We start from the raw sequence: 22,521 nt of genomic DNA on the forward strand, positions 1-22,521 counted from the left end.
ACTACTTAACGTCCACACTAACACGGATTCGTTACTAAATGAAGGCAATAACAAATGTATAGCTGGGCTCTTTAAATCGAGATTTTCAATATTGCTGCAGTGTTACCGCGCACTTCCTTAATTTTGTGTGAACTGGACAGGGTTTGGATAAACATACATTATTATTTTTTTCATAAAAGAAATTTGCCAAAAAAAGTTTAACTTTATTGACAAAAAATGTTACTTGTATCCAGTTTGGCGAACTTTGTGGATAACTGAGATTTCCCGCGTTCTTTGTAGGACTTGTTAAACCAGCTTGAAGAGCAGCGCCCCGGAGTAGACACGCTAGACGATAACTTGGGCTCACTTATGGATGCAGTTGACAAGTCCCCGGATGCAAGGCGAGTCAAATTTGAAGTTGATATGGTGGAGGGGCGCTACAACGACGCGCTCGCCCAACTTATGGACCGGAAGTACAACCTTGAGAACGATGTGACTAACGCGAGACAATTCAACGCCACGCTAGAAGAGCTAGACAACTGGATACCGGAAGTGAAGGAGCGCGTTGCTAAGCAGCAGCCAATCAGCACCGAACCCGAAACAGTGCGAAAACAGCTTGAGGAAGCGCAGGTGAGCTTGGAGAGACAGAGATGGAAATAAAACTTAGCAAAACCTTTTTGTACTGAGAGAAGTGAATAATTTCGGTCAATGTTTTCGCTACAGTCATATCGTATGTTTTTCTTCTTTTGCTAAGATGTAAATTATAGTATACTTTTTTTTCAAAATCGCGGCCTGTTTGCCGCTTATTATCCATTCAGACCTTGTTGTTAGATACGCCTCACTTAGAAACATGTTTCTCATCATACACGCCAAATTCTCCTTACCTAATTTCCACGCACTTTATTATTTCCTATAAGAGAATCCATGTTTTGATCACGGGACCCCGTCTGGCAGGTGGACACCATAGAAAAGCAGGGCTGGTATTGTCACTTCAGCGGCGTTCACTTTGCGCGCATTAATATTTAATCATAAATAGTTCTCGGATCCGCCGTCTTAATATGCCGTAATTTCCCCCCGAAGCAGCGCTTAAGTGCCAGAAGGGGATTATAAGACCGAGAAATGTTCCATGGAGCGTGTACTAAGGCCTCGCGTGCGTTCAAATGGATTACCGTCCGGTCGAGTGCGCGGGAAAATACTCCTTCTGGCACCCGAGAATAACACGCTTCACGTTGACATCAAAGAAGACTTTGTCCTTGTAACTATCATTATATCTTAGTTACTTATTTTTCTATCGTGAACGGTTAACTTTCATTTCAGTAACTCGATCGCATTCCCATAATCTCATACTAATCGTGATTGTTTTTATTTGTTTTATCGGCGGAGGAATCTTGTTATGTCCATCGATCCGTGAATGATTGAGAATCGGGATGACATGACAAATTGCAATGATAACTGCAAAGTTACTCCAGTATCATTTTGTTTCATATACTTTGATGTAAATTATACTTTCGCTTTGTTTCTGGTGGTTATTCCGTCTCATCCTTTGTAATATGTGGAAAGACTTAGAGCATCTCGTGTATTGTTGACATCGTGTAATTCAACAACACTCCACATGCGTCTATTGTTTCATTAAACAGTGGGCGCGCGTCGATTGTGACACTCTTGACTTGAAATTATCGTTATCTTCAACACTCTATAATGCATCGATTTCTTTATTTAAAAACATTGCAACCTCGTAAAGTACCACATCTTGATGAAAACATGATTGGAACAATAGTTAAATAACTTCAATAAAGCGGAGAGTAGCTTGTTTAAAGTGTTCTATGCCCACTAGCTTGCATGAGTCTTGCTGTAAAATGTACACCTTAACTTTCTCATTTAAGCCGCTTGTGTCATCCGCGGTATTCGCACTATTTTAAACTGCGGAAGTATTTTTGCAATAATTTTTGCTTCTGCCTACTAGCATCCGTTGTTTCAGCAGTACTAACAAGGCACATTTTTCAATCAGCTGCTCAAAGATGACATCGCCAAACACAATGCCATCCTCGAGATGGCTGAAAACGCCGGCCAGCAGCTGATCTCCAGCAGTAAACATGACCCTGCAGTTGTAGCAGACGTCTATGGAAAGCTCAACAAGGTTAGGACTGCGCTGGACTCGCTTGCTGGAAAAGTCGACCAGAGGCAGGCACGCTTGCAGGGCGTACTCCTACAGAGCCAGGAATTCCAAGTATCCTTTGAGGACTTCTTGGAAAAGCTTGCTGGTGTGGAGGAGCAGATTGCAAGGCTGGAGCCGGTCTCTGGGCTGCATGAGACTGCTAAAGAACAAGCACAGGACCACAAGGTAGGTGTCCAAGAAATCAAATTGTGGGAAATTTCACCTTAATTATAGCTGTTTCCATGTAATACTGCGATGTAAAAAGAGTAGACATCATTACGACTCCCGACAATCAAATACCAAAGGGCTAAGGGAAAAGGGCTACTAATCTCGCATCTCTCCGCTTTTACCAATCAGACAGCACAAAAGGGAATTCCGTTAGGAATTTAAATTTGAATTGTGTCGAGGTAGCATAAAATTGGCCATAAAGCTTTACGAAAAAAAATGGACCTAATGGAGAAAGCTAAACAAATTTTTAATATCATACTTAACTTTAAGCCTGGCACACACTGTGCGTTTTTGGCCTCGTGAGGCAGTGAGCAAAGTGCACGCTTGAAATTTCCTCACCGTGTGCGCGGGGCTTTACGCATCTCTTACTTTAGTTACATAGAATGTAGATTTAAGTTAAAGCTTTAAATTATATATTTTTCAATATCTTTAGGCAATTCGAGAAGCTGTTTCTCAACTGGAGCCAGTAATTGCGCAATTATTAAAAACCGGGCAAGCCATTCTTGACAGCTCCGAGCATGGTCCAGACCGAGACGTGCTGGAACAGAAGCTACACGACACAACCGCACGGTGGAACAGCGTCAAAGACAAAACGAGCGTGCGGCACGCCCGCCTGGACAAGGTTGTACCACTTTCCAGGAAACACAAGTACGAGAGTCAGACATTCAAACCCTGGCTGAGCGATGCGGAGAAGAAATTGCAAAGGGTTGACCCTGAATCATGTGACAAACCAACGCTCGATAAACACCTAAGGACTCTAAAGGAGCTAGACGATGAAGTGGAAGATCGTAAGCCCGACTTGCAGACGTTAAATGACACCACTGCGGACCTAATAGAGAGCTGCGAAGCCGATAAATACATCATCGAAGGCGACGCCCAGGACTTCAACAAGCGCTATGACAAACTATCCGCTGGTATTGATCACCTGAAGAAGAAGGTTGAAGACACCAAGGCTGCCGTGGATAAGTACGAAGATGCACTATCACCGGTGCAAAAAGCCTTGGATGATATCGAGAAAGCTATCTTGGCTCATGAGCCGACTGGTATTGACAAGGCGAAAGGCCAGGACGAAATGGAGCGAATCAAAGAACTAGATGCAGCCTTACAAGATCTTAATTCTGAGGTGAAAAAAGTGGAGGATGCTGCTGATGAGGTGGTGACAGCGGTAGGAGAGAAGTCTCCGGCTGCAGACGATGCTAGAAAGGATGCTGACGGAGTAAGGCAGAAGTATTCGGACTTGAAAGACAGTTTGGCCGAACTGAAGGATAAGGTCGATGAAGAGGTCGCCATGTCGGACAAGTTCCATGATGCTTTGAGCGCCCTGGAGGAGTGGTTACCCAAGGTTCAGGAAGCTGTGTCTAATCAACAACCAATCAGTGGTGATCCCGAGACTGTGAAGAAACAACTCCAAGAAGCAGAGGTAGGTGTTATTATTGCTTGAAGAATAGAGCTAATTTCCTATTTATGAACACAACCAGTAAAGTAAACACACACACGTCTATGTACACACTCCTCTAGATCCTCGTTAGGGACATTTTATAGTCGGTGTTCTGGTAATGGGTGCTTCCGCCCAAGTAGTAATTAAATAAGCTAACAGTAAGAATCATAGATATAATAGAGTTCCCCACGTAACTGAGTATTGGCATTGTTGGGGTCATAGATCCTGGTGGATGCTTTCACTAGAAGCTCATATCACCCTGGTGTGTCAAATGTAGTATTTTCCATATCTTCCATATGTTTTAAAAGCGCCAAATTGCCAGTGGTTGTAAATAGTAAGCTTTTCTTGTTTCAGAACATTCGTGATGACATCAACAAATATAGGGGTCTGCTGGATAAGCTGGAAGACACTGGTAGAGACATCATCGCCTCAAGTAAGGAAGACCCACGGGTTGTACGCGAAATTCGTGGCGAGCTCAATAGACTCACAGCGCCCATGGATGTTGTAGCGCGAAAAAATGCCGATAGACAGACAAAACTCCAGGGTGTGTTACTCCAGTGTCAGGAGCTCCAGGTCTCATGCGACGACTTCATGGACAAACTCCATGACTTCGAAACGCAAGTCACCTCACAAGAACCCGTGTCTGCCATTTTGGACAAGGTAAAAGAGCAAAAGTCTGATAACGAGGCGTTACAAGACTCCCTTGCCCAACAGCAAGCAGTGATCAATAAACTAATGCAGTCAGGAGAATCGGTGCTTGAGAACTTGGATGATGACAACGAGAAACAAGCTCTACAGGATAAGATCAGTGAGTTAGAGGCAGGCTTTGAAAGCGCAAAGGATAAAGCAGCCGAGAGACAAGGGAAACTAGAGAAGGTGGAGCCTGAGGCGCAACAGTTCCGCCAGGAGGCTGATATCATCAGGGCCCTCATAGAGGACGCAGAGAAGCAGGTACATGCCTTTGAGCCCCTCTCCTCCGACCTTGCGCAGATTGCAAAGCAGAGAGACCTCCTTGAGCAGATCAAGGCATCTGCAGACAAACTCGTGTCAGGAATGACAGAGCTCGGGCAGACAGCAGACTCTCTGAAGGATAAAGCAGAAGCTGATGAAGACGTCATCCAGGACGAGGTTGACGACCTGTTGCGTAAGATCAAAGAGCTGACTGCCACTCTTAATAAGAGGGAGGCGGAGCTTAGCGTCGTGGAGCAGGCGGCCGAGGAGTATCATGTCACAGTAGCGCACGTTGAAGACGTCTTTACGAGTGCTTATGATGCCGTAGACGCGCCAGCTGTGTTTGGTACCGACACGGACCACGCAGAGGAACAGCTTCACAAGATTAAGGTAGTGTTCACCATCAAGATTTTTTCGGTTATATTTTGAATATTTAAATATCTTACTATTTTCACATGCTGATCTATTTTCTTGGACTTGCAGGCGTTGCGTGACCATCTAAACGAGAAACAAGGCGATGTGGATAAGCTTGGCCTATCGGGCGACACTCTGCTACAGCACGTGCATGACCACCCTGTCGTCTCCGACAAAGTGTCTGATATGTCAAGTCGCTATGGAGATTTGAAAGACAGGCTCCAAATTCGAGAGGCTCAGCTCGGCGAAGAGATCGCCAAAGCGCGCGAGTTCAACGACAAAGTGCGCGAAATAGACGCATTCCTAGAAAACGCGCGGGACGAGCTTGCGAGTGCGGGACGCATCGGTACGGATCCCGAAGTTGTTGCTTTACAATTGAAGGCAATTGAAGACCTGAAGTCAAAAATCTGGGAACAGAAACCCAAAGTGGACGATGCCCAAGAGTTGTGCGATTGGCTGACCGACAAGAACAAGGACGAACCACTCGTAGCTGCCGGGATTAAGGACAAGTTTGATAAGGTAAAGCGTCCGTATCACGACCTCGTGGCCAAATTATCGGACCTTGAAGGCAGGCTACAAGCGGCCCAGATGAGAAGCCAGGAGTTCCAGCAATCTTTCGATGACTTCCGCGGCAGGCTGGACGAGATGGAAGAGTTATCAGCCAAGCAGATGCCGGTATCGGCCGTGTACGAAACTGTGAAGGACCAACAGAAAGCGGATGAGGTGAGTGTTTGAAGATCCAGCGCAACTTCCGTATTGTGTACCTCCGCTAAGCGGAAACTATATAATAAACACATAATTTCTGAGATCGTCTGTTATAGAGGTCCCACTGTATAAGAGTATCTCGCGGTTCCAAGCTTTATTATGTATATATTTTTATGAACCAGAGAACAGAACGGAGTTAAGTAATTGATCGGGACACCCTTTCTAACTGCGTATGATTTCCCCCAGATTCTCTCGGCTAAGATCAAGCAGCAAGAGCCTGGGTACGAGCAACTTATGCGTAGTGGAGCTAACCTGCTGGAGACCGCTGACCCTGGGCCCGAGCGAGACGAGTTGGAGGCAAAACTAAACAACACAAAAGAACGCTGGGAGGATATCCAGCAGAAGGCCGTTGATCATCAGGAACGCATCAACACAGCAGTACCAGAAGCTACGAAGTACAACGAAGCAGTAAAAACCTTGGTTCCTTGGTTAGAAGAGACAGAGGCTCAGCTTGCAGCAATGGAACCTATAACACCAGACACCATGGCTTTAGACAATCGGGCCGAAGTACTGGAAGATATACGAAAAGATATTGATCGCCAGAAAGCCACCCGAGATACTACCGAAGAAAAATCAAAGGCTTTGATAGGTGTAACGGAGGCAGATAAAGATGTCGTGGAATCAGAGGCTTGTGATGCAGTTGAGAGATACGACAAGCTGAACGCTAAATGTGCACTAGAAGAGCAGCAAACAAGTGACGTGAAAGAGGCATTTGCTAAGTACGCTGACGGACTCGAGCCCTTGCGGGCACTTCTGGACAAGGCAGAGCCCGTACTTGGGTCCTTAGAGCCAGTCAGCGGTGATGTGAACAAGAACAAGGAGGAGCTAGAGAACGTCAAGGTAAAAGATTCGATAACAATAGATTTAACTGAGGGAGGGCGACGGCCCCAGCATGCATTGTTGTCGCACTACATACAGTCTAAACTTTTGTCGCACACCTCTCCTGGCTGGTGCACTGGTGATCTATGTGCATCCACCCTCTGACGATGTGCTACACAAACCACAGGGTAATGTTCAAGCATGCGGCCAGAATGGATGGCATGAGATGTTGAGGGCTCACTGGGACACCTTTATACTAGAGCTCAAGGGGCAACCCAGATCACATTTACGTCCAAATATATCCCTCGTTTCCTGCAATAAGATAGTGACTCAAATATATAACAAAAAAATACTGCAGAGCACTAAAACATATTCATAAAGTAGCGATCTTTCTACCAGGCCTTCTTGGGCACATACATACCAATACTATGAATCCAAGCCTTACAAGTCTCCACACAACCCGTAGTAAGGTTACTTTAACTAACAGCCGCACGTTCATTACTTGGTACTTGCCAAGGTTAAGACAGTAACTCATCATTTACGTCTTTTGCAGAAACTTAAAGAAGAACTCGAAGGAGCCAAAGACAAGCTGAACTCTCTGAATGATGCGGAGCGAGTTCTTGAGGACGCACTGACCAGCGTCTCTGGAGACCCCTCTACTGTTCAAGAAGAACTGGCAGCTGTCACTCAAAAGTATCATGACCTATTAAATATCGCCAATGCCCGAGAGGAGGAGCTTGAGAAAGCTGTGAGCCAAGGTGGCAAGTTGCGAGACATGTTACACAAGGTCGAGGTCTGGATCGAGGTGACCGAGGAGATAGTGGAGGTCTGGGAACCAGTAAAGACTGACCCAGATGTCGCCAGAAAGCAGTTAGATGCCGCAAAGGTAAAATTAATAAATTGCGGTGATTAGTAGTTTCCTAGGAGCGATGAGTCCGATCTCTTCAAATCTTTTTTTACTGATTTTCAGGGAATTTTCAAGGCTTTTTTTTTTGTTAGAATAGCTTTGTGTTCAACCAAGATTCCCATCTATCTCCGCTCAATTATCTCTTTTAAAATTGTAGTTTAATGTAACCAGGTGTATATACCTAATTAATACAAGTGGTTTGTCGGAATGTATCATAAGGGACTTTAAGCAAGGACGACGACGGCGGCTAGGACAACGCGATCGAAAATATGTTTTCGGCGATCAATAATAATTTAAATGCAATGGAATAAGCAAAACATTATAGTCTGAGACAGATAAAAATAACTATTTCTACAGCAGCGAACGTAGTTAGTGGAGTTTACAGTGCAAACGTCCGCGTCCTCAACTGGCCGTGAAACTTGGAGTTTTCACGTCCGTGGTTTTACGGAAAACGGCTGAAATTTATCAGACAGAACGTATTTCCACGTGCTGCTATTGAATTCTGAATCAAATTCCATTGTTTTCTGCCGTAGGCGTCGTCGTTGCTTAAGTTCCCTAGTGCCTACCCGCTAAACTTGTATCTAATTTATAGGAAATAGAAAAAGGTGTGTCCGATCAAAAAGAAGACCTCGAGAAAGCTAAACTCATATCAGAGGAAGTTGTGGCGACCACCAAAGATCCAGTCCAAGCTGCTGATATAGAGTCGCAACTCGCCAAACTCGACAACTCGCTCGATGAACTCGCCGACAAGGTGAACAGCAGGAAGAGAGCTCTGGAGGCGATTATCTCACAAGGCGATGCATTTGAAGGCGCTTGTGACGAGTTCCTACGATGGTTGACTAAAACAGAGCGTGCACATGCGCAACTGAGACCGATTTCCGCCGACCTGGACACTCTCAAATATCAGAAGACGGAACACGAGGTAAACACACATAGGCTTGTTACTACATATATCTGTCAATGGTTGTGGCATACTCCCCTACTTCACGAGTCTAATTCGATGGTTGTGGCATCTTTAGTTTCTTTTGAAATTCATAGATTTCTGTTATCTGAAAGTATTTTTGTTGTTTTATTTTAAGCCCATGCAGCAAGAAATACTTAACAACGAACCTTCATATGCTGCCTTGATGAAGGCGGGTGAAAGTCTCAAGGAGGCAAGCCAATCAGCAGAGGAACAAGATAATCTAGACGAGAAAGTCGCTGACATCTCACGGCGCTGGGACGAGCTGAAGTCGAAATCCAATGAACGAAGCTCTCTCCTGGATGATGCCATCTCTGCAGTAGCCGAGTTCCAGAACCTGCGCGACAAGTTTGTGCCATGGCTTGCGGAGGCTGAGAAGAAATCTGAGGACTTGAAATTAAGTTGTGAGCCGAGGGAACTGGATGAGCAGTCGGAGAAGCTCATAATTCTCAAAGAAGATGTCAAGAACCACGAGCACGATTGTGAGAAGCTCAACGGAGCTGCGCAAAGGGTCATAACAATCTGCATTGAGGAGGTCACAGTCATTGAAGAGGAAATTCAGATCATTGTAGAGCGTTATGGAAAATTAGATAAGCAGCTACAAGACAAAACAGTCAGAGCAGAGGGCCTACAAGATCAGCTAATGAATTTTAATACTGCCCTTAAGCCTGTCGAGGAGAAGCTATTCAAGATTGAGAGCGCAGTCGAAGATGAGGCCTCGCCTGTGTGCGATCTTGATAAGGCAAAGGAGCAGCTTGAAGCGCTGGATGGTCTGGCTGAAGAGCTCTCACAGCTCCTGCCAAGCGTGGGCGACACATCTCAGGCAGGCCATTCCATCGTGGATGGTAATCCGGACGTCAATACCGCGCCTGTTCAACGTGAGGCTGATGCCTTACAAGAGCGATATGACGCCCTGAAGGCGAGGATTTCGGACAAGAGAGACAAGGCGGCTGTCCTAGTAGCTGGCCTGGAGCAATACTGGGACAAGGAGAAGGAGCTTGGTCAAGAAATGCAGGGCGTTCGTGAGGGTCTGGATGAGAACAGACCCAGTGTGATGGACCTTGATACACTCAAGGCTCAACTCGAAAAGACCAAGGTATGTAATTCAGACTCCTTAAATAGCGTTACAAGTGCAGGACTATTAGGCAAGGGTCTCAAACTTCCAAGCTGTACCTATACGTACCTGATGTAAATCGGCGTATATTTTATGAAACCAATGTTGGTAAATCAGCACATTACCTATTTGGGTGATCCCTAGAGTTTGGGTAAACCCTTTCTTGTCTATGGTCTATCTAACACGAATGATGATCCTTTTAAGACTGTAGAAGTGTTTGTGTAGTATAAATAACCAAATGCCCCGTTTTTGCCTAAAGAAACTCAAGGACAACCTAGAGGGATTAACCCCGGCATATGACGACGTAACAGCCCTCGCCCAGGACATGATTAACGCGGGACTTGGGTCTGATCCAGCCATGGTTAAGCAGATAGCGAGCACGGATAAGGATTGGCGCGAATTAGGCGACTGTGCTGCCAAACAGGTCCAGGGCTTGGAGGCTGTTGTGGAGCAGATGGGTAAACTGCAGGAATCACTAAAGAACACGGACGAGGCAATTAGTACGGTGGAGAAGAAGGCCGATAAGCTTTCGCCGGTTGGCACTGATGTTGAAACTATCGAGCAGCAAATGGACGATCTAAAGGTTTGTTTCTGATAGAAATCCTTGTACCATTGTATAGCTACCGCACTCTTGACGTTATTTAGTATCCCATTTGTGTACTAATGAAAAAGCATTTCCCGAAAAGAAATACACATTTCGCAGTGAACTGTCAATTAAATTTTTAATCTTTAATTCTTAATCGTTTTATCTAACTCAAGGAGTTGCAGAAAGAGGTTGAAGATATCGATGAGCTCATCGCTGATCTTAACGACCAGAAATACCGCGTGGCACTGCAAAACCCGACTGCCGATACTTCTGCTATAGACAACACCATCGCTGAGCTAAGCCAGCGGTTGGCTGTTGCTAAGCATGCGCTAGTGGAGCGCCAGAGCAGGCTCGAGCAGGCGCTCCTTCAGTTCGGCAAGTTCAACGATGCGATGCAGTCACTACTGGATTGGCTTGCAGAGACGAGAGAGCACATCGAAAACCAAGGCACTGTGTCGGCGGCGGAACCAAAGGTTGTCAGAGCACAGCTTCAAGAACAAAAGGTGTGATTTTAAGTAACATGTAAAAAAAGTCAACAATGGGTAGACGGCTACCCTACATACATCTTCAGTCATACCAACAAGCTGGTTAAAAACTAGATCTGGGAGTCGCCTCTAGATCAGAAAAAAAAAAACAGGTTTGAATATTTTATGGATAATATCTGAAGCAGTTACGAGCGTTCTTCCGGGCGAACCCATTAATGACTTAACATTTCAAAAGACAAGGAAGCGGGAACAAAGCTTTCCTTGTTCTGTACATAAGCATGTCATTGTCATATAAAAAAAATTGGTAAATAAAATAAGCTCTATAATACTTCTATAACGAACATGCTTTTTCACTCAGCTGTTTATGAAGATGATCGCTGACCGCAAGCCCACAGTGGAGTCGGTCCAAGAGACTGGGCGTGAGATCCTTAAGACCGCAGACGACGACAAGCGCCCTGAGATTGAGATCGGGCTTGCTGATATCAACTCCCAGTGGGTAGACCTGAACGAGCTGGCAGACGCGAGGCAGAAACAGCTGGAAGACGCGCTCGCGGCCGCACAGAAGTTCGATAACCTGTACAAAGACGCGTCCCAAAAGATCGCGGACACGGAGGAACGGTTGAAGGTAGAAGAGTTGGACGCTGCAAAGGCCCAACCTGACGAGATTAAGGCGCAGCTCGATAAGCTACAGGTAATACTCGACAATGAACACAATAGAATGTAGGTTTACATTCCAAACTTGCAAAGTAGCCTTAATGGTTAATTTACAGAACGTTGTGGTGTATACAAGTTGCTAGAGGAAGACTTTTCTTCAACTCTTAATATAGAGTAATTGATTGCACATATTTTTACAGGAACTGTGCAAAGAGATAGATGCCATCGAGCCGGTAATGCAAGCGTCTCTTTCTGCGGGTAACGAGTTGATCCCTCACTGCGACGAGGACGACCGAGACATTGTCAACATGAAGATGGACAAGCTAAAGGACAAGTACCGCGCACTGGCGCGAGCCTCCAGGGACAAGCACGCCAAGCTGACCGAGGCTGCCAACCTGTCTGACAGGTTCTTCACTGAACAGGACAACCTGCTCAACTGGTTTGACGACATGAAGGGGAAACTAGAAGATGCGAGGGCTGAGGATCAAGAAGCTGAGGACGAACAGAAGAAGCTAAAGGTAGGGGTCTTTGGTCATTTTAAGGTTAAAAGACGCTATTTCAAGTGAATAAATTGTTGTTGTTGTTGTAGTTGTTGTAGTTATTGTTGTTGTTATTATTATTATTATTATTATTATTGTTATTGTTATTGTTATTGTTATTGTTATTATTGTTATTATTATTGTTATTGTTATTGTTGTAATAAAAGTTGGGATAAGAGTACTTTTGAATCGAGGTCTAATGAGGGATTATTCTTGTTCTATATAAATAATATGTTGGATCCTCTGTTAATTTTGTGCTTTTCGTCTGAGCCTTGTTTTGCTGTTACTATAGGATTCCTAAACTTTTCTTGTTATCTTCAGGACCTTCAGCAAGAGATTTCAAATAAGCAACCCTCCATCAAATTCCACATGCAGACGGTTGACGCGCTGAAGAAACTCCTCGCTGAAGACGAGAAGCCCAAGGTGGCCAGCGCTTCCGAGGAGGTGCACGAGAAATGGAAAGCTCTGTCCGCGGACGTGGAGAACTTGGCCAAGAGCATGTTCAGCGCTCAGGAGAGAGTAGAAGCGTTTAATCTTCGTCTGGAAGAGATGAAGGTCTGGCTGAAGGAGACGGAGGAGAAGCTGGAGGCGTTTGAGCCTGTTGGTGTTGAGCCTGAGAATGTCAAGAAGCAGCTTTCTGACCATACGGTAAGAACCGAATGTTAACTCGGGTGTAAGTCTAGAATAAGTGGAGGTTCGTGTTGTCATGTTCGTGTTGTCAGTGAACTGGAGGCGGAAGGAGAAAAATTGAACATTAGAAAGCGCCCACTTGGTGAGCGCCTATTATACCCCTATTTCCCTGCGATACTATTGCTGAATGTTTAATCCGAAAATAGATCTATGCTAATGAGACGATGATTTTAGTAACGAAAAAACATGCTTGATTCACCATGAAACAATAAAATGATGAATAGATGATAGAATATACTAAATGATAAGAGTAATATTTAAAATAAGCCCAAAGAAACAGTGTCACGTAGGCTGGACCCAGCGTACTGGGGAACGAATACTCTTCATGTTATTGACCATTGCAAAAATCCTTAATTGTTTCCTTGGTCAAAATAGCTTAGTACGTGATCGTTATATTTCGTAGCCTTTTAACACCGACGTTGCCTCCCATGAGAAGCCTGTCCACGCGATTTGCGAAACTGGCGAAACCCTGATGATCGCCCTCCGAGACGACGAGCAGAAACCTCTCAAAGAACAACTCGATGACATCAAACAGCGCTACAAAGATATCAGCGGTAAAACCACAGCCAGACAGGCGCAACTTGTGGAAGCGTTACTTCTATCGCAGCAGTTCCGTGACATCCACAAGGAATGCGTGACGTGGCTGTCACGCTGCGAGGAGAGTTTGAAGAAGTTGGAAGATGAGAGTCAATCGTCCGAGCTTCAACAGGAGAGAATTCGGGTAAGGCCTCGCTATACGCGTTTGGATATTTTTATGTTCTATGAAAGGTGTTGGCATTGTCCACTTGGTTTATGCACCTGGAATCTTTTTATGCTATAAATAAGTTGTTTTTGCCAAAAACGTGTTAAGAACTTTGACCTCGAGAAGACCGCACGGTTTTGTGGTTCCTATGTCACGGAAAAATATTATTCTTCCAAATAAGGAAATATTAAAGTCCTATCTCAATCTCTTTAAAATGCGCACAACCGGCATTACACCTTTACAATTGATCACATTTTTAGCAAGCTCTATTCGTGATGGTTAATTGTAGCGGTCGCTAAAATATGTGGGAACCAGGTACCGTAACCACAAAAGCTCAAAACTTCCTTCCCAACTCAGCAGAAATTGTGCAGGTGGCATTTCGTTGTTTATATTGAGTTCAGTTGCGCGATAGCGCGGTTATCTCTGCAAAATGGCTCGTTCCTGATGTGGACATATAATGATCATGACCATGCTACTCTATCTAGTACACCCTGCTGCCGAGGTAATATAACCCTGCAACTTTTTTCCTTTGACTTTTTTAAACGCGCAAAAAACGTTAACTAGGTCTCAATAACATGGAATCAAAACAACGATTGAACGATTGAAGTTTTTTTAAACCCCAGCATATATATAATCCGAAAACATTTATTTTATTTCCTTCGAACTTCTTGGTGTCTGTTATATTCATAAATCAATTAGACACTAATAGAATTGCTAGGTTTTAGACCTCGTTTGCCGCTACTCGCTGTTTAAGGGTTTTTGGTTGTTTATTTTCTATCGCTGTAAATAGCCCTGGAAGGTAATCTACTTAAATGTTGGTTATAAAAGCTGCCCTCACATGCAAAGATTATTTGCATCAAAGTGCGGCAACAGCGTAGCAGGGCTTCATACTGGGTACAAAACATGGCTATCTTGCATCCTATGACCTGGACATTGGCATTTTGGAGGTCCCGGTTGGGTAAAAACAAGCCTATTTTGAATCCTATGACCTGGACATTGGCATTTTGGAGGTCCCGGTTGGGTAAAAACAAGCCTTTTTTTAATCCTATGACATGGACATTGGCATTTTGGAGGCCCAGTGATGTGCAACTGACGCCAGAGTCTGCGTATTCTTTTGAAGATAGAGACGTTACTTTATTTACACTAGATGTGGAAAGTGTAAGAGCCATAGGATATTGCAACAGAATAATTGCTTTTCGAGTCCCACGCTGTGTTCATGTACATTTGTATACTCAATTGTTTTAATTTTTTTGTTTTCAATCTAATCAAAATGTTCCTCCAACTGTGTTTACTGTTCATTGTTTATCTCTATCACCGCATTCGCATGTCTTTTCCCTTCTTTTCTTGTCATTTTTATTTCTTGGATGTTGAATTCTATGTACCATTCTGGAATTAGGATCGTTAGTCTGAAATCGGTTATAGGTAGTCATAAACGCATGAATACAGTAATGTCCCGATAAATCGAACTTATTAAATAATTTTCAGATATTTCTTCTCACCTTCGATCCCAGTAAGAGTTCGAGTTTGTGGGATTGTAGAAACTATTTCTTGAACTCCTTTCCATCTCCACAGACTATCCAAGAAGGAATTGCCGCCCTCAAAAGCCTCATCGGGAACCTCGAGGACACGGGCCATGACTTGACAGCTCTAAGCGGGCCGGGCGAGGCGTCTGACTCGGTGGACGGTAAAGTATCGGAATGCCTAGAGCGCTACGATCGCTTGTGCAAGCTGACGGAGGAGAGAGGAATCAAGATCGGCATCACGGTGCAGCAAGAGGAGAACATCATGGTAAGGCTGGAGGAGCTGATGGCGGCCTTGGAGAAGAGGAAGGAAGACCACGGCAATGTCGAGCCGTGCGCGGTAGAGGCTGAATCCATCCGCGAACAGATCGAGGCATTCAAGGTGAGGTCCCGGGTAATTGATCGAATCCTAAAGTTGACTCCTCACGCGTGCTCTGATGGGCTAAAAAAGAGTGCAGAAGTCAATGGTAGAAACTGAATCAATTTGTAGGCAGAAGTAAGAAATCTTAGCCCATATTAATGATATCTTTTTCATAATCCTTAGGCTGTACAATCGGAGTTTGGCCCCGACAAGGATTCCGTCGAGGAAGTCAAGAGCACGGTCGAGTCCCTAGTCGCGCTCAGCCCAGACTCCAAGACATCGCTCCTCATCAAGGATAAACTTGTTAAAGTGACCGTTCTATGTGTGGAGGTGGTGGAGCTATATGATGAGCGGCAGAAGGCGCTGGACAGAAGCTTGAATGCGGCCGAAGTCTTCTGGCCTGTTCTCCTTGAGCTGAAGGCTGCGCTAAAAGACGTTCAGGACAGAATGGAGCTTGAAGACCTTCCGTCTGCTGACCTGGAGGCGCTGGCGGAGCAGCAGGCTGATCACGACGTGAGTTGTACACCATTTTAAAGGGAGTCAGTCAGCCTCTCCGTTTTCCTTTTCATTATTTACGAACAACATTAAAAAATGTTAATCCGAAAACAGAGCTTCATCTTTGGCTTTCGAAATCCAGTTTAAAAAGAGAAAATGGTATTGTAGATTGTGCGATGTAAAACGGATTTTTCCTGATGACATCATAGCATTTAGAATGGCGGCTATCTTCTTGGGGATATCTTCTAAAAGAGTACATAGCATTCGTTTAACCCGTCAAACAACATTCTTTTTTGCCTTTTTTTTCTTTGTATGAGTAGGGTGCGTCGACTTCTTGAAGGATCTAATATGATATTTTTGTCTTAATCCTTCAGGAGCTTCGTAAAGAGCTGGACGGCCACACACCCCGTGTGACGTCACTCTGTGAGGCAAGCCCTGCACTGGTGGAGAACTGTAGCCCAGGAGATCGTGCGCATGTCCAGAGCGAGCTAAATGCCGTCACAGAACAGTGGGAAGGCATCGAGAAAGGGTGGCAAAAACGCAGAGGCGAACTTATTGAGGTGAAGGTGACCTCGGAGCAGTACCACAAGTTGTTTGAGGTCATCCTGGTCTGGCTGGACGAGCTGGAACTAAAGTTGAGCGAGGTGCCGCCGGTTGGTACTGAACTGGCCACTGTCCAGGAACAACTGAAGCTGCACAAGGTACGCGAGTGAAGAGAGCTGTGGAGCTTACTTACCTGTAAAACAGTTTAGCCCGAATTAACCAGATTTTATGAAAATATATTCCAAAGACAAATAAGGATCTAGTTAAAATAAACCTCAATATCCATGTATTAGCACAATCTGGGTTGCATGCGTGAAGCGGGATTCATTTTTAAGATTCTGAATACATCTTTTAACCTCTTGACAATTTGTTCTTTGTCAGGCGTTCCATGCTGAGTTGACCCCTCACCAAAGCGAGATAACTCAGATCAACCAACTGGGCTCCACCGTGGGCGAGAGGTGTCGACACGAAGACTCCGACCTGGTGCACGCCCAGCTGGAAGAGGTGAACCACCGATGGGATGAGCTCTGTAATCACTCCACTGGCCGCCAACAGAAGCTAGAGGAAGCTTTGCTGCAGTTGGGACAATTCCAGCTCGCATTCCAGGAGCTGCTGGTGTGGCTACGGCAGACTGATAGCACACTTGACGAGCAGCTAGCCAAGAAGGTGCAGGGAGATGTCAAGTACATTGAGATAGAGCTTGCTAAACACAAGGTATGTGATTTATTGTTGCTTTTTGCGTATAGGATTTGTTGGCCTATTTGTAGGGAAGCTCAGTAACGTTTACGTGTTGTTTGGCCTATTTGTAGGAGAGTTTAGTAACTATGTGGTCTTAGTTTAGCATTTGGAAACCTCAGGCAGTAAGGCTTCTATTCTGGCGTTCGATTTTGAATGTCAATCTCACCCGTTCCCCCTTCAGATCCCTTCAACAAAATCAAGGGACCGCCTTTTCGCCTATGCTAATGCTTGCAAATTGCGTGATTTGTGCATTTGCCATTATGCTCCATTGATAAGTCGTTGTACCACGTGTTGTGGGTGATTGATTTTTAAATCTTTTGTCATCTGCTTCAGATCTTGCAGAATGACATACTCTCGCACGAGCCTTCAGTCGATTCCTTATCTCGTGCCGCGTCCGCGCTCCTGGAATCCGGCGAGACGGACAGCACGGCGCTGGAAGGAAAAGTCCAGGAACTGAAAACCACGTGGGACGCAGTACTTGCCAAGTCAGCACAGCGCCAGGCAGAGCTCGAGAAGGCTCTCAAGGACTCGCACAGCTTCATGAGCCAAATCAAGGAGCTACGAGGGTGGTTGAACGAAGCGAGTGAGTTCCTGAAATCACGAAGAGCCATCGGGGGACGTCCTGAGAACGCTACCAAGCAGCTTAACAAGCACAAGGTGAGCGGAGGAAATTATTCGTGGAAATGGATTCCTAAAAACGATTCGAAGTTTATTTTACATTACTTGAATTCTTTCACAAAAGTTGAGCAGAGTGTCATTGCCAGATATTGGTTTGATTGTGTTCGGGAAATTGCCAAATTATGCAGTAGATCTGAAAAACGCAGAGGATATTGGTTTGATTGTGTTCGGGAAATTGCCAAATTATGCAGTAGATCTGAAAAACGCAGAGGATATTGGTTTGATTGTGTTCGGGATATGGCCAAATTATGCAATAGATCTGAAAAACGCAAAGGATATTGGTTAGATTGTGTTCGGGAAATGGCAAAATTATGCAGTAGATCTGAAAAACGCAAAGGATATTGGTTAGATGGTGTCCGGGAAATGGCCAAATTATGTAGTAGATCTGAAAAACGCAGAGGATACTGGCTAGAGTGTGTTCGGAAAATGGCCAAATTATGCAGTAGAATTGAAAAACGCAAAGGATATTGGTTTGATTGTGTTTACGAGGTTGTAGTCTGCATATTAAACTTCCCGTCCGCTACCCATGCTTCAAAACAATCGCATTGTTCATTTTCATAACTTACAATTGTTTTATTTGCCGTAGGATTTCATGGTTGTCATAGAAACACGTCAAAAGATTTACGTGCAAATCGTCGAAGTTGTAGAAAACTTGATTGACACCGCTGACCCTACTACTGCAGCGAGCCTGCAGCGTCAGCTCGACGAACTCAAGACCTCATGGGAACAGGTAATGCAGGTCCCTTATTGCCATTGGTCAACACAATATTACGTGACATTGGCCCCTCTATGCCGTGACATAATGTCCATACTTAGTGTTAAATGGGTTTCCCGCCCATAGGTGACATCATGCGCCGCGGAAGAGAGCGAGAAGCTTGAGCAGGCGCTGACCAATGCCACCAGTCTGGAGGCCCAGACTAGCGATATGGACCAATGGCTGACTCGCGTTGATGGAGTCGTATCTGTGTACGAAAGGCCGAGCACTATTCTTGTCGTCCTTGAGACTCAGAGAGAAGAGTACAAGGTAACGATTGTTGATAAGGGTTCCTCTGTAGCTGACCGTAAACAAGTATATGTTGAGTATTTGAAAAATTAACATCGCGAGCCTTGATTAAATGCGCTTCACGTGGGACGTGCTAACTCTCCACGCAGTTCCCAAGTGTGAGTTAGTAAGATAATAGATAACGAGGAAATAACAGTGTACAATGTTGAGAACCAGTTTTTTTTTTTTTAATTCAAAGCACCAGCATTAATTCAAACCCGGTAACTCTTGCATGTGAAGCGTGACTAAGCTATCGTGCCACTATCTCAGTTCATGTACGTCATTCGTAGATTGTTGATTCGCCTCCATCATGCCATCAGTGATGGTACTCTCCCCTCAGCAATTACTTTTTTCTGACTGCGGTCCTGACTGCTGCAGTTTTTGTGCTGACTTGCTCTTCCGCTTGTCGCAGGAGCTGAAAGAGGATATCGATGCGCACCGGGACCCGTACAAGGGCATGAGGCTTCTTGCACACAAGATCTCGGACGTGTGCATCAAGGAGGACGGGGTGTACATAGAGGGGGTCATGTCCGGCCTGGAAGAGCGCTGGAAGGAACTGCTCACTACATCATCTGCGAGGAAGAGGTCCTTGGATGAGAACTACCGCATGTCTAGCAAGTTCTTTGGTGGCGTGGAGGACTTGATGAAGATGCTGGATGCCGCCGAAGAGGCGTTGAAGAACGAGGAACCGATTGGAGTAGATCCGGCTCATCTCCGCACACAGCTCAAGAAACACAAGGTGATTATTTGTGGTACCTATGTACATTACCTCGAGTGGTAAATTTGGATAGTTGGATAGTAGAGGTTGTTAGCGCAAAAACTACTCAAAATTCAAATGAACCGGACTTAAAAGTGCCGCGTCTAATCTCACAGAAAACCCTGTTCACATGAAGCGAGTCTCCAGGGGAAGGGTTGTCTCGGGGCCCCGAGTTAGCTTGGGCCAAGTGAAAATATCATATATTTACTATAGTGGAAAAATCAACCGCTCATGTCCACTTTCTGCCTCCATCTTGTGGAGGTCTGCACGCTAAAGTAGAATTTTGTACCACAGGAGTTCCAGACGATGCTAGGAGCTAACCAAGCTGGCCTTGACGCAACCGTGAAGATGGGCAAACAGCTGATGGACCGCAGCTTGGACGAGGACGCTATTACTATTGAGGGCAAGATTGCCGACCTTAAAGCACGCTGGGACGCCGTATGTGGGCTCTCTGTGGAGAGGTTAGTCAGTCTAAGGGGCGTGGTTATGATAATGGGGTCTACCCAAGGGTAGGGAGTGGGGCATAGCAAGGGGTGAGGTGTCTATTGTTTTTAGTTTTGTTTTTATTTTTGTGCATCTGGGCTTGACCCTCTTTGTCTAAGGTTCACCAGCTTCTAAATCATCTTTAGGTCCAACTTGTTAAACCTTATAGTTGTGTTGTCCATACTTCACCTTCGGCAGGCCCCACCTTTTCATTCTCAGTCTTGTTTCCTGTCCATTTCAACCCTTACTCGAACACCTTATATATTGCCAGCTATCGTTTCTATAGTTTCGTTGTTAGTTTTGCGAACAGCTAACTACAAGTAACCACCAGACCTTATATACAATTTTATCCTGCTATCTTCTTCTAATCTATCTCTCCTTGCTTCTTCTCTTTCCGTCATTCATTCATCTTATCCCCCTCTTCGTTAGCTAACAAACTAACGTATAATCATCTAACCTTGAATCCATCTATCGTCACATAGTCACTGTCCGCTGTGTCATAGCGGTGCTTCGCCTGGCGTGCTGTAAGTCTTTGCATGCGCTAATTCTCTTATTCACCTTATTCTATTCTAATCTTCCTGTTTTTGTGATTGTTACAAGGGCATTAGAGGTTGTCAGCATGAAATCCTTCTAAAATGCTGACAAGCTATTTTTTCTACCGCCCTTGGTTGACTTTTATGTTTATAATGTTGAGGTGCCCTCATTTTCTCGTTTATCGTCTGGTCCACAAATCACAACCTCTTTTGTCCTTTGAAAATTGTTCTTCTGTAGCATCCCCCCCCCCCCCCATAACAAAAATATTGTGGTGCATCTTACGAATCGCCTTGTTAAACCTGGTCTTGTCACGTGCTCACCTTCTTAATTACTCTTGTCACCAGACAACAGAAGCTCGAAGAAGCTCTGCTCTTCACTGGCATGTTCCAGGATGCTTTGCAGTCCCTGCTGGACTGGCTGTTCGCGGTGGAGCCCAGTCTCTCGACCGAGACGGCCGTCATGGGTGACCCTGAGACCGTGCAGATTCTTATTGATAACCACAAGGTACGTCAGGCTATCGCCAGTCACCAAGTTTTTTTTCTTTTTCCCTTTTCTTCTCAAATGCTAACCATAACCTTAACCGACACATGCCTTTCACCTTGTTAGACGTTCCAGCGCGAGTTAGGCCGGCGTGAAGCCAATTACCAGTCAGTGATGAAGGCGGGACGCGCCATGATCAACGAGAACAAAGTCGAGGAGCCCGCCGCTCTGGAGGAGAAACTGGCCGATCTACGCATGCGCTGGGACGCAGTGTACGCCATGTCGAACACCAAGCAAGACCGACTGGAAAACGCGCTCGTCCTGGCCAAGGAGTTCGACTCGTCAGTCAAGACGGAGCTTCACATCCTCAAGCAGTTCGAGGAAAACTTGCGAGAGCTTGGACCTATTGCCGAGGACTTAGAGGAGATAAAAGAACAAATGGAAAAACATCGGGTAAGATTGATGATCGCTTCGATTTTACTTCAGATCATTTGGTCCATGTCAAGCTTTCTATGAGCTTAAACGCCATCGTTCGTTTGAGTGTTTACCTTTAACGTGTCGAAGCTGCTGTGATGTTCTATTCAAAATAGGTTGATTGATTTCGAATTCGTTTTTATTATGATCAGGTGTTCAACGACGAGTTGAAGCAGGAGGAGGTGAACGTGCAATCCGCCGTGAAGAAGGGTCAGGTCATTCTGCGATTCTGTCATCCGAGCGCGATCCAGATTATCCAACAATGGCTGGCGAGACTCAAGAAGCGATGGGACGAGGTGCGTGCTTCTTATAAGAAACATTTAGGGCAGGGCTAGGGAGGGAGTATTTGCAGGAGGGAATGTGGTTAAGTCAAAATGAAGGAGAGGTGAAGAGTCAAGAAACAAGTGCACCTGCAGAAGGGAATATCGGCTTTAATTGAATGGTTTTACGCCTGAAGATTTCCGTGGAGTATGGTTTACTCAACAGCCCACCGTAAGAACGAGGCTTAGGGCTGTCTTCAAGACTTAATCCTCCACTTGATATATTAGTAGAACCTGAGTTTTCAGACAGTGTCTGTATTCATCTAGTTCTTGCCTGTTCTATGGTCGCATTACACGGTCACCTTTGTGTCGCTTACCCTTACGTCTGACACTGTCTCTGTCCGGTACCCAGGTGTGGAAGTGGTCCTCCCAGCGCCTTATGCGGCTCGAGGAGGAGCTTCGTAAGCTAGCAGAGGAGGACGAGTTGATGGGTGAGCTGCTGCGCTGGATTCAGACCAAGGAGGAGGCTCTTGCAGAGAAGGAGAAGGAGCCGATACCTGACGACGATTATGAGGAGGTCCACAGACTCTTGGAGGAGCACAAGGTAACCTACCCTTTATTTTGGCTTCATGATAGATCGACACGGGTAATTTAAAAAATCCGATCCACTTTAATCAATCCTAAGGTGTGTATAAAAGACTTCTATGATTGGTTGATTAACATCATTTG

General features: G+C 45.2%; 1 protein-coding gene across 10 annotated transcripts in view; it reads left to right on the forward strand.

Moving 5' to 3' along the window:
- LOC5509225 (nesprin-1) overlaps nt 1–22,521 on the forward strand; it is a 125,759-nt gene that overhangs the window by 98,235 nt on the left and 5,003 nt on the right. For all 10 annotated transcript variants that reach the window (XM_048726027.1, XM_048726036.1, XM_048726029.1 and 7 more), the window contains 28 exons: nt 280–609; nt 1,988–2,320; nt 2,796–3,782; nt 4,155–5,141; nt 5,235–5,888; nt 6,117–6,770; nt 7,303–7,635; nt 8,249–8,578; nt 8,736–9,713; nt 9,991–10,314; nt 10,491–10,820; nt 11,161–11,493; nt 11,657–11,974; nt 12,317–12,643; nt 13,089–13,406; nt 15,000–15,329; nt 15,492–15,821; nt 16,178–16,504; nt 16,728–17,060; nt 17,418–17,741; nt 18,349–18,492; nt 18,604–18,786; nt 19,217–19,543; nt 19,856–20,022; nt 20,923–21,082; nt 21,185–21,511; nt 21,685–21,828; nt 22,205–22,396. In XM_048726027.1, the coding sequence (XP_048581984.1) occupies nt 280–609; nt 1,988–2,320; nt 2,796–3,782; nt 4,155–5,141; nt 5,235–5,888; nt 6,117–6,770; nt 7,303–7,635; nt 8,249–8,578; nt 8,736–9,713; nt 9,991–10,314; nt 10,491–10,820; nt 11,161–11,493; nt 11,657–11,974; nt 12,317–12,643; nt 13,089–13,406; nt 15,000–15,329; nt 15,492–15,821; nt 16,178–16,504; nt 16,728–17,060; nt 17,418–17,741; nt 18,349–18,492; nt 18,604–18,786; nt 19,217–19,543; nt 19,856–20,022; nt 20,923–21,082; nt 21,185–21,511; nt 21,685–21,828; nt 22,205–22,396 (10,824 nt within the window). The remainder of the gene's footprint in view (nt 1–279; nt 610–1,987; nt 2,321–2,795; nt 3,783–4,154; nt 5,142–5,234; nt 5,889–6,116; nt 6,771–7,302; nt 7,636–8,248; nt 8,579–8,735; nt 9,714–9,990; nt 10,315–10,490; nt 10,821–11,160; nt 11,494–11,656; nt 11,975–12,316; nt 12,644–13,088; nt 13,407–14,999; nt 15,330–15,491; nt 15,822–16,177; nt 16,505–16,727; nt 17,061–17,417; nt 17,742–18,348; nt 18,493–18,603; nt 18,787–19,216; nt 19,544–19,855; nt 20,023–20,922; nt 21,083–21,184; nt 21,512–21,684; nt 21,829–22,204; nt 22,397–22,521) is intronic.

Source organism: Nematostella vectensis, chromosome 4 (genome assembly GCF_932526225.1).
Source record: "Nematostella vectensis chromosome 4, jaNemVect1.1, whole genome shotgun sequence".
NCBI lineage: Eukaryota > Metazoa > Cnidaria > Anthozoa > Actiniaria > Edwardsiidae > Nematostella > Nematostella vectensis.